Source organism: Cibotium barometz, chromosome 20 (genome assembly GCF_041138505.1).
Source record: "Cibotium barometz isolate CiBa-2024 chromosome 20, ASM4113850v1, whole genome shotgun sequence".
In the NCBI taxonomy this organism is placed as follows: domain Eukaryota; kingdom Viridiplantae; phylum Streptophyta; class Polypodiopsida; order Cyatheales; family Cibotiaceae; genus Cibotium; species Cibotium barometz.
Window position 1 is genome coordinate 21,468,737 of NC_141065.1, and position 16,300 is coordinate 21,485,036.

A 16,300-nucleotide genomic window follows, 5' to 3' on the forward strand; every position below is an offset into this window, starting at 1 on the left:
CATCCACATTTTGATGATTTGGCACAAGGCTATCACGTACAAAAACCAAGTACGCTAAAAGACTCTTTTTCATTGCTTTATTAATTTGAATGTGTGATACAAGTGGGATGGAATCCCCTTCTTTGCCAGCATCAATAAAATGCATGCGGCCTTTATGTATAAAAGAAATCATATTAGACTTGTAGTCTTTGCGGGGCTCAAGCCTATGGTGCCACGGCTTGCCCAACAATACATCACATCCATTTAGTGGAGCAACTAGGAAATGTTCATTATCAAGGTAGCCCTGGATATGGATGCGCAACTTCCCTACTATCAATGGGGTAACCTGCACCTCTTTACCAATAAATGCAGCTTCGGCTTCAATCTAAGGTCCCATATGCTCGACCTCAATACCCAATGCAGCTGCCATTTACACAGAGATGAAATTATCAGTTGCACAGTCATCAAACATGAACAATGCGGGCTGATCCTTGATTTGCCCCCAAGCCTTGCAAACCATTCGCTCTTTTGCATCATGACCTGTATTTCCTTGCACATCAGGAACTGCATGTACATTAGCCTTGGTCTGCTTGTCCTCATACTTTGGTTTGCGATCTGGGCATTGTCGAAACATGTGGTCTTTGCTACCACAAGAAAAGCATTTTCCATCCTTGGCATATTGCTCTCTTTACACTGGAGTTAAGCCAAATTTGTTCTTTCTTGGGCCTTGATCTTTAGATGTGTTATTTTCAGCTTTACCACCCTTGTAGGTGTCCCGGAAGTTCTTTTTAGGTGGCTGTCCACCCTTTTGCTGATTTGGGACAGCCTTGTCCTTCCCCTTGGAACCTCCTTGATCCTGCTTAATCTTGAGCACCAATTGCTCCGTAGCAAGGGCAAAAGCTGTGAGTTGTTGCAAAGTATGTTTCGGGTGCAGTTCAATGCCCGATCGGTATGCTGGTTGCAGTCCAGAACGAAACTTCCTCTTTCTTTCATCCTCAGTGATTTGCATAAAGGGAGTCACTTCCAACAACACTTTCCAGAACTTGTTAACATATTGTTGCACGCTTTCATTGTCTCTTTGTTCCAGCTTGTCCCACTTTTGAGCGAGAGTTTGCTCCGCATTTGGTGGCAAAAACTGAGCATAGAATCTGTCTTTAAATTCCTTCCAAGTGGAAATGGGACCCTTGGTGATCTTTTCAGTGATCCACCAATGAGTAGCAGTCCCTTTCAAAAACATGCTAGCATGGCGTACCTTTGACTTTTCAATAAAGTCCTCATCGCTAAAAGCAATGTCGAACTGTGCCACAAATGCTAACACCTTAGAAGCATCATGTTCACCATGAAAAACATCAAATTTAACAGATTTGTCACCTGCTTTGAATTCCTTGAGCTTCCTGGCATGAGGCTCATGGTCTTCTCTTTTTCTTTTCCCCTTATCCAACGGGGCAGCCCTATCTGCATGGGCTTCATGGGCCGTCATAGAAGTTTTATGAGGCACGGTGGCATGTGCTCCACGAACTTGAAACTCAGATGCATGTGACTTACCTGCATATGGCAATGTCTCTCCATGAGACAACTCAGAAGGCAAAATTTTTCTAGAGGCAGACCTGTCACCATGAGATACATGTCTTCCATGCATGTGACTTTCATGCCCTCCATGAGCACTGGCATACATATATCTGTCAGGCTTTGTGCCTTGTGGAGAAGATGCATGTCGAGAGGTAACTGTCACCTCTTCCTTTTGCATAAAAGATTTCAGCCTTTGAGATGCGGGATCTCCATGCTTCAAACGAGGTGGATTTCTGAATTTCAGCTCTCCGTCATCCCCCTCTTTGATATCACCTTTGCGGAGGAGGTAGGCAAGTGCCAACTCCCTTGGTTTCTTGCCCACTTCCCGAGCCATTGATTCAAAAGTTACATCTACCATTGCATCAGCCTTCCTGGCTTCAATAGCACTTTGCAGATGGGGATCTTCATGCAAAAACTTTAACTCTTGCTCTTGAGCCTGCAAAAGTTTTCTCATATGTTCCATTTCAGCCCTCATAGCATCAGGCTCTTGTTCAAGCATAACTGTCTTTCCTGGAGACAGTTGACCCTTTGATTCACTATCATTAACCCTTTCAAGGGGCTTGTGTCTTCCTCGCAGGACATCAGACCCACGAGAGGCACTAGATGGACCCCTCGAATTAGGCACTTCCAAAGGGTGCCTTGGCTGTCCATTGTGTTTAAAGTGTGCTAAAAGCGGGATGTCCAGTACACAGGTTCGTTTCCCCACTAGAAAGAGGGAAACAACCATGCTTTGATACCAATGAAACCGATCCCGTCAAGTGGGAAGACTCCGTTAGACACCCACACGCTTAATAGCACAACTTTAAAACCACAAATTTGAAATGGACAACTTAATACAACTTGAAATTGAAATGAAATGAAATGGAAAGATGGACACCAGCACTGGGGCCGGAATGGGCCGACCCCCTGCGCTGCAATTCTGTAGGAGATGGCAGCCGCCTTAGGAGGATTAGCGCAACCACCAGAAGCATGTGCAGCCATCAGCAGCAATGAAACGCGGCAATTCTAAGGGTGATGGAGATGGCATTGCCTGAGGACATGCACCAAAGAGAGTCGCCGGCTGTTTTTCCCTTTACGAAAGATGGTGGGAGAGCACGCCCGTCGCTGGAGGTGAAGGCCTTTCTTTTAATAAAATTAAAGTGGAGTTCAACCTTACTGCTGGTTGGCTCCCCACGATTTGCATGTGGGTGGCCAGTTCTAAGGTGGGTTGGGTAGGTGCCCATGCACCCACCCCACCTGGGCCCCTAAGTGGGTGCCCAAAGTGGTGCCCACACACACTTAAGTGGGGCTCCCCACCTGGGCCCCTAAGTGGGTGCCCAAAGTGGTGCCCACATTTAAGTGTGTGAACAAAAGACCTTATAAATCAAAAGGGTTAGAAATATGAAACATTTAAAATAACATGTGCCATATACTTACCACCTGTTCACATGCGCTCAAACTCGTCAGAATACAGAACAGACTTCACGACTCACTAGCAGGCGTCCCCGCTCAGTAAGTAACACGTCAAGCAGGCAAACACAAAAATACATGTCATGCGAAAACAGTTTCAAACATGCAAATCATGTGTGCATGTGCAAATAGTAACATGGACATATCTCCCGTTCATGGAACAAGTACAAAATATCTGTCGGCACAAAACTGGCACGACATAAAAACATAAAAACCTGGTCTTCCTATGGAGTGACAGTCCCATAGGTAAGACAGTTCCACGCACGAGTCTCCCTATGGTGTGACAGTCCCATAGGCAAAACACGGCACAAATACTGGCTCTTCCATGGCGTGACAATCCCATGGGTCGAGCACAGTCCAGGTCATACACGGGTGGCACCAGTCTGGCTCCCGTCCATACGACACCATCCTGCTAACACACGGGTGGCACCAGTCTGGCTCCCGTCCATGTCAGCAAAAAATACTGGCCTCTTCACATGAGACACCGGCCTGGCCTCAAGTGAACGAGACGCAAAATCTGGAGATGGACCAAATCTGGAGATGACCAAATGGTCAGCCAATTGGTGACAGCCAGCCCATGTATAAATGAGGGAAACTCTATTTATTGAAGCCTTGATGCACACCTAAGTGAAAAACACAAACGTTAAAAGCTCATAAGGGCTTTTGAGGAAAAAAAAGCAGGTTTGGCAACATACAAATACACATGGTTGGTGGTTCAAATGCACGCATATCAGGAGGTGCCTACTCTCTCACACCCCATTGCTTGGAGCTGTACGACCAGCTGCTGTACAGACCGCCACGTGTTGTCCATACGGACTCCTGTGTTGCATGCGCGCGGAAGCCTTTGCTATTTATAGACTTTTTAAAAGTGTGGGACTGAGAAGTGATGGCCAGTCCATGTATAAATGAGGGAAACTTTATTTATTGAAGCCTTGATGCACACCTAAGTGAAAAAACACAAACGTTAAAAGCGGAAAGGCCTCATGTGTTGCATGCGCGCGGAAGCCTTTGCTATTTATGGACTTTTTAAAAGTGTGGGACTGAGAAGTGATGGACAGCCCATGTATAAATGAGGGAAACTTATTTATTGAAGCCTTGATGCACACCTAAGTGAAAAAACACAAACGTTAAAAGCTCATAAGGGCTTTTGAGGGGAAAAAAAAGCAGGTTTGGCAACATACAAATACACATGGTTGGTGGTTCAAATGCACGCATATCAGGAGGTAACTACTCTCTCTCACACCCCATTGCTTGGAGCTGTATGACCAGCTGCTGTACAGACTGCCACGTGTTGTCCATACAGACTCCTGCATGTCATCAGTACAGACAGTATGGGCTTGCTGCCAAAAACCCTAACTTCAGCAGAAGCCCTAGCTTGGAACAGGTTCTTGTTATATGTGAGGGGTTTGCAAATTTGGTTGCCGGTGAAACCCTAAACAAGTTTCCAGACTTTTGATCATGTGAAAGGGGCTTTTCCAAGTTGTTGTACACTTGTGTGTGTGAAGAGTTTATTGTGCAGACATCTTGAAGACTCCACTTCCACGAGGAGGATTGTTTCCATAGGGCAGAAGAGTCTAGGAACCTGGCCTTGGGAATTCTCAATCAGGGAGGGTGAATTCCAAGGAGGTTCTTGTGCATCAGAAAATTGACAAGCTACGTGATTGTGAATCAAGGAGGCTTGATCTTGTAATTGTAGTAGACTCCTTTTCGAATAAAATCCTTAAGGGGGGGTTGGCCCATTTTCCGGCCCCTTGTGCATCAGGAAATTGACAAGCTACGTGATTGTGAATCAAGGAGGCTTGCTCTTGTATTTGGAATAGACTCCCTTTCGAATAAAATCCTTAAGGGGGGTTCGCCCATCTTTCTGGCCCCTAGTGTGGTGTCTAATATTTAAGTGTGCCTGTGGTTTCAAGTGGATGAAATGTGTTCTTTTATTTTAAGTGTTTAATCGCATTAATAGTCATGTGTGAACCCCTAACCAACCTGTGAAACCATAGAAACCTGTTGCAACCAAGGAGAAGACCTTCAAGGCATTCATTTCAGCGAATGTACTTTGCTGCTTCGTTCCTTACCAGTTAATACATGGGGAGCATAGTTGTTAGGAAACGCGTTTCCTTCAGGGTAGGAAACTTGGAAATGTTTCTAAAACGTTTCCTTGTAGGAAACGCGTTTCTTTCATGCAGTTTGTTTTTGACTTGTATTTTTGCCCCAAATCCAACGTCTGAAAATTGCGACTATTTTGATAAAGACGTTTCTCTCTTTGTAAATTGTCACAACTTACATGTAGGCTTCAAATTGATGTTTCCATGTATTCTATGCATTCAGTGTTATTTTTACATATTTTATACAATATATATTTGAAATTTTGTACATGCAAAAACAAGTAGGTAGGAATCTTTGGGCTGATTTTACGGAAACAGGTGTCTGTTTCCAGATTCAGACAACCTTTGTTCTCATGTAAGTTAAAGCAAATTGGGAAAGGCCAAGTCATGCTCTTCCTGACACTCGGTGGGAACAGTGGCCAGCATCACAGCTGGCACATCTGGAGAGCCAGATGCACAGACGGAATGGACAGAACTTAGATCATACCTTCTCAGACCCTTTCTTGCATCTGGACTGATATTGTGCATACACTTATTGCCATTCCGTCGAGGATACAGGGCTCCTCCAAATCTGTGATTGCCAATAGGAAGAGTTTCCTCGGTGAATAAAAAGACTGTCCATTCTTTTCTCAGACTTCCTCTAGCTTATTTTCGTGTTTTCAGTCACTTCTGTGGTATATTCATGCTATGCATGGTGTTTTTATTCCTTGAGCCATGGCTCTTGTTTTCTTTCTATCATACTGCTAGAAGTCGGGAAGAGGGACAGGGTGGGGTGGAATCAGGTCGGTCCTTGGTCATTGAGACCTAATTTTTGTGGGGTATGTGGATTAATCTCTTAAGTGCATGATTGCTGTCTAAACATTCAGATAACAAATCATATTCACAGGCTAAATCGCTTCTGCTAAGATTACCTTACAACAAAACTTCCTAAAAGATTATGCAGCCCAGTTTGACTGTGCATGACAGTACTAGGAGCAGGCCGTAAGAGCCCACTACTAGAGTTGCTGGCTGCACGTTCGTTGTAACACTAGTGCCCTTAGTGACGCGACTCTTTCGTTCATAGAACTCAAACCTATGTGGACATTGTACAAGTTTCATTAGGTGAAGCATGGAAGTGGCTGGTAGTGGCTAGCATTTTGATATCACATATATGGACTAGACATTAAAAATCGCCCAGAGAACATAAATAACAAAACATATCACTAATGAAAAGCCTTCCTTTGTGAGAGACACCTGCCAAGCAGTAATTACAAACTGGAGGAACGCAAACATCACCCTGGTATGGTAATTATAATGAAAAGCCACCAATGACTTATCAACATCCATATACAGAGCTACCTAAGATATCCCATGTTCTCAAAGGACTTAGAATGAACTATGGGTCCAAGAGGAACAATAAGGGTAACTTGACCCAAAGTTCAATGTAACAACCGCGATACCTTGAACCAGAACCATAATCATTTTGCAACAAACCTAAATTCCCTCAAAATGTTTACTTAAATTTTAAACAAGCATCAAGATGCAAAACAAGAAAAAGGGTTGAAGAAAAACTTTGTCAAGAAAAGAGCAGTTACCATTAGCTTCTGCAAGAGGCTCTGATCTCATGCATGGTGTTTCTGCGGTGCCAACAAATTGAATAAGAGCAAATCTTTGCCCATCATTGGCAGAAATTTTTGCAGCTTCATGCTCATTTAATCTCTATCTACAATTTTTATCAGAGTGGACAGCGCTAAAATAAACCATCATTAGAGCTAAGCCAACAGCAAATAAGTGGTAAGAGAAAGCTTTCAAAGAAACCAACCTTTGTGCCGTTTATAGCAAGGCAGAGAGCAACTGCACCAAATGGTTTAAACAATCAACAACTTGCTACCTCTCTCTCTCTCTCTCTCTCTCTCTCACATCACAAAGGCCTGACCCTCTTTCTACCCTGAGATTGGTACTGGCTGACGAAGAATCATCATCTGCTATCTGGACGTATACACACATTTGTGTTTTTATTTCCTTTCCAGTTCCTTCATGGCTCAATATATCCATGGTACCATTGTATAACTTATGGTCTCATAGACCGTTGGGGTCTTCCGTAGACGTTAATATAACTTTCTTTCTTTCTCTGTGACTACAACCTGAACTCCCCCTTCCTTGATCTCTCACGGCAAGAGATCAACGGCATCATCCACCTGGATTTGACTCGGCTTCATACAAACCAAAATGAATAACTCCAAATGAGCTTTCCCTAAACCTCCAACCCAGGTGAGATCAAGGCCTTCGTGAAGTCCACCAAGCAGCAATAGACCCGCTATCTGCGTCACGCGTGCCGTTGCCTCCTCAATAATGGCCCTGAGAGTGAAGGTCTGGTCTAGTGTTGGGATACTTCCTCCACCCCTAAACCTGGCCTAAGTGTACTCCAAATAGAGTATCTAATGTGTCCCAAGCTTCTAGTGAAGCTTTTTGGCCTTCTAAGTGATGGCTGTAATCATTACTTGACTGTAAAGCAATAATAAATAGTGCTCCTTCATCTTTAGAAACCCAAATAGCTTCCCCCTCTCGTGCTAGGCTTGTTCTCATTTCCATTTGGTATATTCCATAAACCCTTCTTCATTAAAGAAAATTTGATCTTTACTTGCCACGTGTGGAAATTCTCTCAAAAATAAAAGTGCCCTTAGATGCCATGATGAAAATGACCAAGGTCTTACCACTAAAGACTCTTTAGGGTAGTGTCTAATGCTCGTTTTACAAGGAAGATAGGGATAGAAAAAGGAGACACAAACATATTGAAAACTTTAATTAATAATCTCCTTCAAAACCAAAAACACCCGTGCCATATAAATCCATATTAGCAGCAAGAAAGTTGCCCAATTTTGTGTATTCTGCATAGACGTATTATCAAGATTTGTGTGGACCTCAGGTTGAGGTTGAGGTTGAGGTTTATCAGATTTGGATTTGGATGTTGAGGCCTTCCTTATCCACAAGCAGCGTTCTTGTGGGACAACCCGTTTGCGGGGTTTGAGCTTAGATCTTCGAGAAAGAGCTTGGTGGCGAGGTGGAGGCTTTACTAGACTTGGTTTATTGACAAAACCCTCAGAATCCAAGGAAATATCCATAACTTCACGTAGATTCTTAACAAGCTCACAATGACATTTAAAGAATGATCTTTTTTTAATCAAAAACTTTTTTTAGAAACTGGTCAACTTTTAGCGCACCTAACGATTGGAAATTACTGATGACAGGCTGTTGATGATGATAATGACAAGCTTGTTTACTAATGATGGACAATACCTTGGTAGGTGCATAGTACAACCCCACAAAGGTGAGTAGGTGATGCAGTTGAGCGGTGGAGACGTCGGCCAGGAGGAAGTGGCTCGGTTGGCTAGGATGTGCAGGGCAGCCAACGAAAGACAGTTGTGCTCATTGCTGAAGTAATCGGCACGGTGATTGTACTGCTGCAAAGACGGAGATGATTTTCTATGACACCGCTACCACTAGCCAGTGTTTTGTCGTCATCTCCTACAAGGAGGAGCCGTTGTTGCTCAATGTCGAGTGCCGCTATTGCTAGTTCATAGTAGTGCTTGTGAAGAGGGCACCGAGATCTGCTACTACATACTCTCCTTTGCTACGAGCATTGCATGTTGCTGGGTAGGATGACACATTATGAGTTCAGACACGAGGCTCTTTTCTTGCCGCACTATATTGTACTGCAGAGCCTTCGTAGTACATTGGCCCTATATTTTCTTTTGGCAACTAGTTTTTCTTTTTTCATGTTGTCTTAACATCCACTTTACTCATGGATCACACGTAACATCTCTGCGGTCTCATACACCCTTCAAGTCTTTCGTAGACATTAATAACCTCTCTCTCCCTCTCTCTCTCTCTCTCTCTCTCTCTCTCTCTCTCCGCCACACAAACAAATCCATGAAATTCTCCGACGGCATGACATGTCCTCACCATAGCCACACATCTGCCATCAAGAGGCTTATAGAGTCATGTTTCAGTTTTTAATTTTCACGTCCTTTTTTTAGTTTTTCCATGGCACTGTATACCCATGGTATCAATATACTATTCATGGTCTGAGACCCTTCGGGTCTTTTGTAGATGTTAATAGATCTTTCTTTCTCTACTCCGTCATCTGAGCCCACCACCCATACCTGTGCTTTGGCTCCAACTTCGCCCAGGGCTTCTCACACATGGCCCGCAAGCTTATATCACAGATGACAGATTGCATTTACCGCCAGCAGGAGATTACTTCATTGGCGCAACAACAAATGTTGCTTGCCAAGACTCAGGAGCAGCAAAATGCCGAGGATCTATACACCTCCACCCTGAACAACATCCATCTCCAGAAGGTCATCGATGAGAAGGAGCAACACTTGATCAACGCCCTCTCCACCATTTCAGAACTCTAGCACCAGCTCCAAGCAGCACAAGAGGCAACACAGAGGGCTACCAAAGACCTCACTCTCACCCAAGCCGCAGCCAAAGACTTCTAGCAAAGAGCTACAGTGCCCTAGAGGAGTTCCGTTGTCTGAGCCTACCACCCACACCTACGCTTTGGCTTTGCGCCCCAAAGGAGTTCTTAGCAAGCAAGCCTAATCTATCATCAAGCCAGACACCCTCAATCTAGAGCACCACCACCCTCCATCCACAAAGGCAAATCCAAGAGATTATTTGCCAATATGACTATGGCGTGCTCTCATCACAGAGGCCTAACATTTCCTCCACCATCAAATCAGTTCTAGCCGAGGCAGGTATCGTCATTAGCTGACCACAGCATATCTTACTCCACATTGGATCATCTGCTATTTTACATGTACATGCACTTATGTTAGATGTTTTCTCTTTTAGTTTTCCATGGCTCAGTATATTCAAGGTACCATCGTATCACTTTTGGGCTCATAGACCCTTGGGGTCTTTGGTAAACGTCGATATTACTTTCTTTCTTTCTTATATGGGGAAGGATTCAGTGGACCAGAGGTAGCTAGACCATAAACCATTCTTGCAAAGGGGAAAGAAGGGCTCCCACTTGTGAGGGTATGCAAACATGTCACATAACAACATAAAAATACCACCTATGTACACTAACATTGTTGAAAAGAAGTCACAACACCCAAATACAAGATAGTTGAACCACATGTTGGCTCTGAGGTGGAAAAATTACACAGAGTTACCCATTGTCACATCAAAGAGCTAAATAAGGTTCCTACTATCAGTTTTACCGTGGCCCGCCAGCCCTAGCCTAAGATGGAGAGGAATGCAGGGAGCTAGACCATAAACCTTTATTGCAAAAGGGAAAGAAGGGCTCCCACCTGTGCCGTTCCGGTATGCAAGCATGTTACATAACAACCTCAAAATACCTCCTATGTACGCTACTAGTTACAACAGTTTCTCTCACCCAGATAGAATTAAGCTGAACCACACATTGGCTCGTATGTGGAAAAACCACATAGAGTACCTGTTGGGGCCATCATCAAAGAGCTTGAAATAAGCTTTTCCTACAGTGGTTTCCAAGTCATTCCACTTGGCCTTACATTTAGTCGTATGCATGCATACATACACCAAACCCTTCGCCACCCACCAAAAGTAAAGTAGCCCAAGGGCATGAATTCAAATCCCATCACCAGCAAAAAGGACATTGTCTAGTGAGAAAGACTAATAATCTCACCCATGGGTATGGCTAGCCCCGGTCACACCATGTGTGGGTGACTCTGACAGAATGGGAAGCAATGAAAAACATGCAATAAAAAGTGGTGGGTCGTGTAGAAATATCAAAAGGCCATTTCCTTCAAATTAAGAAAAACATTGGATTGCACATGTCTAGAAACAAATTTCTGACCTATACACTCACAAAGATTTGGCCTCTATATAAGATATGTCTACATTCACAATTTAACCTGTGTATAAACCATGTCTAGGTTAATCTTGTGTCTTTTTAAAGGCACTGAAACCATAACCTGTGCAAATGTTTGATGTATGTCTGGAATCATCTCTCTCTCTCTCTCTCTCTCTCTCTCTCTCACACGCACGCACGCACGCGGAAATAAGAAGAACTGAGTGAGGTGAATATTTTTACTATGGAAGAAAGCAGGCTGGGCACTTGTATTTCGAGTGAGCATCCTCGCAGACTTTGCATTGCTGAGGACCCATCGGCTTGCTACCGTCAAAATGTATCACGCACAAGCCTTATTCTCTTACTCACCGCTTAATTAGTGTCATAAGGAGGGGTGTGGAAGTGCAAAAACCAACCCTTCAAATTGGCAAGTGGACGCCCACCCTAAATTCTCCACATCACGCAAATGTGTAAAGGCCTCAAGACATTATCTTGTGGAAACATGTATTCTCAGCCAAAAAAATTCATTGATTGTGGCAACCAGAAAAATTCATCGACCATTCCTCATGGACGGGCAGTATCTCAAGTCCATCACAAAAGTTTCCACCACCCAAAATGTTTCTGCTAAATCACGTGTAAATGTCCCCTGAGTGTTCTCTTTGTGACATTACTTGACTAAGGCCCCTTTAAACATATAGCTTGCCAGTACAAGTGACTAGCATGGATGGACAGTCAAGCCCATTCATAGCAGCCCACCCCTCCAGATTTCACAAGTTAGTGTGTAAAGGGCCCACCAAGAGCCCTTCTCCATTGGCAAGAGACTACATCTTCCCACCAATGCTCTTCCCAACCTCTTCGTTCCAATTTGATTTGGCCTTCATGGTAGTAAATACAATTGTTATGTGTACCAATAAAAGGATTCTTAATAAGATTGCCTTTAAAAGATTTTATGGGGTTACAATAAAAACATATAGTTTTATAGGGCTTGACTTCAATTTGATTTGGCCTTCATGGTAGTAAATACAATTGTTATGTGTACCACAATAAAAGGATTCTTAATAAGATTACCTTAAATTTTTTTATGGGGTTACAATAAAAATGTATAGTTTTATAAGGCTTGACTTCATTTATTTCATGTATAGTATTATAAGGCTTGGGAGGCACCTCGCCTGACACTACCTCTCAGAGTGCTACCGAAGCATAAGCTCCCTGTGATGATGAAGCTCCGGTAAATACACACCTAAACATCTATGATCCGCATACTGGATGACACCTCGCTTAAATTTTTTTATGGGGTTACAATAAAAATGTATAGTTTTATAACGCTTGACTTCATTTATTTCATGTATAGTATTATAAGGCTTGGGAGGCACCTCACTGACACTACCTCTCAGAGTGCTACCGCGAAGCATAAGCTCCCTGTGATGATGAAGCTCCGGTAAATACACACCTAAACATCTATGATCCGCATACTGGATGACCCATGAGAGTGGGCCAAATCCATCCTAAAAGACACAATGAAATCTCCCTCAAATATTATATTAGGGTGGACATCCAAACAAATAGTGCTCCTTGTCCTCTACCTCACCAATGGTTTATACTCTACATATACGTGCATCTCGTGGAATACCTCCCTCGAATCTACTCAACGGAATTGTTCTTCACATTACTAAGAACAATTCATAATTACCCAACCAAGTAAGGTTATTGTGTTGTATTTTTTTGCTTTGTAAGAAATATTCAATTTTGCTTAGTATTAGAGTAAATGGCTTCTCAAGGTGGGAAGGATGAAAATGGTGAGAAGGGGGAAAACCTAATGTCTTCTTTCCATATGGAAGAGGATATTATGAAACCAAATGAAATAGATATGCAAGATTTAGACTGTAATGATTATGAGGATATGGAAATGAAGGAGATGAAAGAAAAATTCTCTAGTATAGAAAACAAACTTGAGAAAATGATGGGTCTTCTTAGCTCCTTGATGGGAGAGGAAGGATTGGGTGTAAAAGAAATATCTAAAAGTAACATTGGTGAGGGAAGGGAAAAAACTATAGAAAAAGGATTAAATGAAACCATAATTGAAGAGGGTCCCAAAAATAAAGATCAGGGTATGGTATTTAAAGATTTAAAGGCACCCACTCTTAGTGAAGAAGAGAAGGAGAGAAATAAAGATGCAGTCCATATTTTTCTGTAAAAATGGCAAGATTTGCATCTTCTAAGAAATGTGCCTGATCATAACCACCCCTTTGAAGCTAGCGTATCAAGGCTTATAAGTGATGGATGAGTTTAATAGAAGCTAGGCAAGTACCCAATTCTTGGGATTCATTCAAGGAATTATTCTTAAAGGAATATCTTCATGAAAATAAAGAAGACCAAAATTGGGAGGAGTGGGATAATTGTTCTATGGAACAAAAGAATTTAAATCTCACTCAATATATAGCTTGCTATAGAGAAATTATCTTAAAGCTTAAGGGAAAATATAACTTTCAAAAAGTAAGAGGTTTCATTAAAGGCCTGAAAAGGGAGTACAAGAAGGAAGTTCGCTTCAAAGAGCCAAAAAACTTAGATGGGACTATAAGATTTGCAAAAAGAAATTACGATACCATGGGTAATGGTAATCGTAAAGAAAGAGATTTAAAAATTTCATATAAACCTCATGGAGAAAATTTTGGCTCTCAAAAAAGAAAGGGTTTTTTTTTAAGGAAGAACCTTCAAAAAAGCAAAAATCCAATCCTAGTAAGTTAATTGTTCTATGGAACAAAAGAATTTAAATCTCACTCAATATATAGCTTGCTATAGAGAAATTATCTTAAAGCTTAAGGGAATATATAACTTTCAAAAAGTAAGAGGTTTCAGTAAAGGCCTGAAAAGGGAGTACAAGAAGGAAGTTCGCTTCAAAGAGCCAAAAAACTTAGATGGGACTATAAGATTTGCAAAAAGAAATTACGATACCATGGGTAATGGTAATCGTAAAGAAAGAGATTTAAAAATTTCATATAAACCTCATGGAGAAAATTTTGGCTCTCAAAAAAGAAAGGGTTTTTTTTTTAAGGAAGAACCTTCAAAAAAGCAAAAATCCAATCCTAGTAAGTTTCTAAAAAGCAAGATTTCTATGGAACAAAAGAATTTAAATCTCATTCAATATATAGCTTACTATAGAGAAATTATCTTAAAGCTTAAGGGAATATATAACTTTCAAAAAGTAAGAGGTTTCATTAAAGGCCTGAAAAGGGAGTACAAGAAGGAAGTTCGCTTCAAAGAGCCAAAAAACTTAGATGGGACTATAAGATTTGCAAAAAGAAATTACGATACCATGGGTAATGGTAATCGTAAAGAAAGAGATTTAAAAATTTCATATAAACATCATGGAGAAAATTTTGGCTCTCAAAAAAGAAAGGGTTTTTTTTTTTAAGGAAGAACCTTCAAAAAAGCAAAAATCCAATCCTAGTAAGTTTCTAAAAAGCAAGATTTTGAGAGAATGGTTAAAGAAAAACTTTTTGCTCTTGTCTTGAGCCGGGATATGATAAAAAGCATTGTCCTAAGTCCCAAGGACAAGAACTTACTGGGAATGGTAATGATAAACCTAAAGGAAAATTAGTGCACACTATTCAAGTGTTTACACTTGAGGATTCTCCTAAATATAAATCGATCGGGGTTTGTCATTTTGATGAAAGCATTGTTGTATGGTGAAAAAATCTATGTGGGAACCATCATTTGGACCACATGCTTTGGTTCGAGTGCATGGAAATATTAAAGATAAAAAAAGTTAGAATCCTCGTAGATGATAGGGCCATACGCAACTTTCTAAATTACAACTTGGTTAAGAAACTTAAGTTGCCTCAAGTCCCAAGTTCTCATAAGTATATAGTATCATTAGCCAATGGCTATGATAAAGATAAGCGGGATACTATGGTAAACCAAGTTGGGATAAAGATTCAACAGTATGAAGCACTTTTGGATTTTCAAGTGATACGTCTATCAACCGTGCAGATGTCATTATTGGGAGAGAATGGTTATTTTCACTAGGGGAAACACTTTCAATAAGCTATTTGCATAATACACTAACATTTGAGCATAAAGGAAAATTTATTACATTGTAGGGAGAGCACAATGTACTGTCTTCTCCTTTGATATATAATATTGAGCTCCAAAAGCTTCATCAAGATAATGAAATAGAACAAATGTTTTTGTGTTATGCAATGCGTTAATTTAAAAACCATTGTGATAAGTTTGATTCAATTATTTGTGAAGTAGTTAATTCTTCTTTGAACAATTTATTAGAAGAATTTAAAGATGTCTTTTCAGAAACATTGCCAAAAGGTTTACCTCTAGATAGAGGGATAAATCATCCCATAGAAGTTTTAAAGGATTCAAAGCCAATTAGTAAGCCACCTTATAGAGTAAGTTTGACTGAAAGACAAGAAGTTGAAAAAAATTGGCTAAATATTTAGAACAAGGCTTTATTAGGCCAAGTAAGTCTCCTTGGGTTTCACCAATATTATTGGTGAAGAAAAAAGATAGATCTATGCGCTTGTGCATAGATTATTGTGGATTGAATGCAATCACAATAAAAATAAATCTCATATTCCTAGGATAGATGAGGATTTTTTATCAACTCAAAGGTGCTTAATATTTTAGTAAGATAGATTTAAGGTCTGGATATCATCAAGTAAGAATTAGAATTAGAATCTATGAAAGTGCAGTTCAAGAAACATGAAATGAAGTTAAAGTTTGTGCACTTATCCCAAGATTTGTTGAAAACTTGAACTGCACAAACTTTAACTTCATTTCATGTTTCTTGAAAATTGTGCAACTAAGGCTTGCTCAACAAGTAACAAATTGAAAGACAGTGATGCTTGGTGAAAGATTAAGTGTATCTTGATAACTTTTGACAAAGATTGCGCATAACAAACTTGAACTGCATTAATCTTGAACTGCACAAACTTTAACTTCATTTCATGTTTCTTGAAAATTGTGCAACTAAGGCTTGCTCAACAAGCAACAAATTGAAAGACAGTGATGCTTGGTGAAAGATTAAGTGTATCTTGATAACTTTTGACAAAGATTGCGCATAACAATTGCAAAGAAATTGTGAAGGCTTCAAGAATAATGAATTACAGAGAACGATGAAATGATGCAGTTCTTGAGCAAGAAAGTGTGCAAAAATCGATAAATCTTTTCAGAAATGTGCAAAAGCAAGATCTTATCATAGATTAGTATTCATCTTTCAAAGATTAATGCTAAACCACTTCTACAACTAAGATTGATCAAGCTATACTAGTTTTGATACAAAAGTGTACAAGCTTTAAAATTTCAAGTACAAAAATTCAAAAAAGTTGTTGGTTATACACTTTGTAAGTATGGCCTTACTGGGAATTGA

General features: G+C 40.8%; 1 protein-coding gene across 5 annotated transcripts in view; it reads right to left on the bottom strand.

Annotated features, from left to right (window-relative positions):
• The window catches only part of LOC147627660 (HIT-type Zinc finger family protein), a 47,924-nt gene extending 36,537 nt beyond the window's left edge, over positions 1-11,387 (bottom strand). For 2 of the 5 annotated variants that reach the window (XM_086814580.1, XM_086814579.1), the window contains exons 1-3: positions 11,164-11,321; positions 6,901-6,932; positions 6,674-6,715 (exon numbers count right to left, since the gene is read on the bottom strand). In XM_086814580.1, coding sequence (XP_086670706.1) covers positions 6,674-6,715; positions 6,901-6,932; positions 11,164-11,237 — 148 coding nt within the window. In that variant the 5' untranslated portion in view covers positions 11,238-11,321. Of the gene's footprint in view, positions 1-6,673; positions 6,716-6,900; positions 6,933-11,163 lie in introns of all 5 variants that reach the window. The other 3 variants (XR_015268286.1, XM_086814582.1, XM_086814581.1) reach the window with 3 other exon arrangements.
• Positions 11,388-16,300: the final 4,913 nt, after the last annotated feature.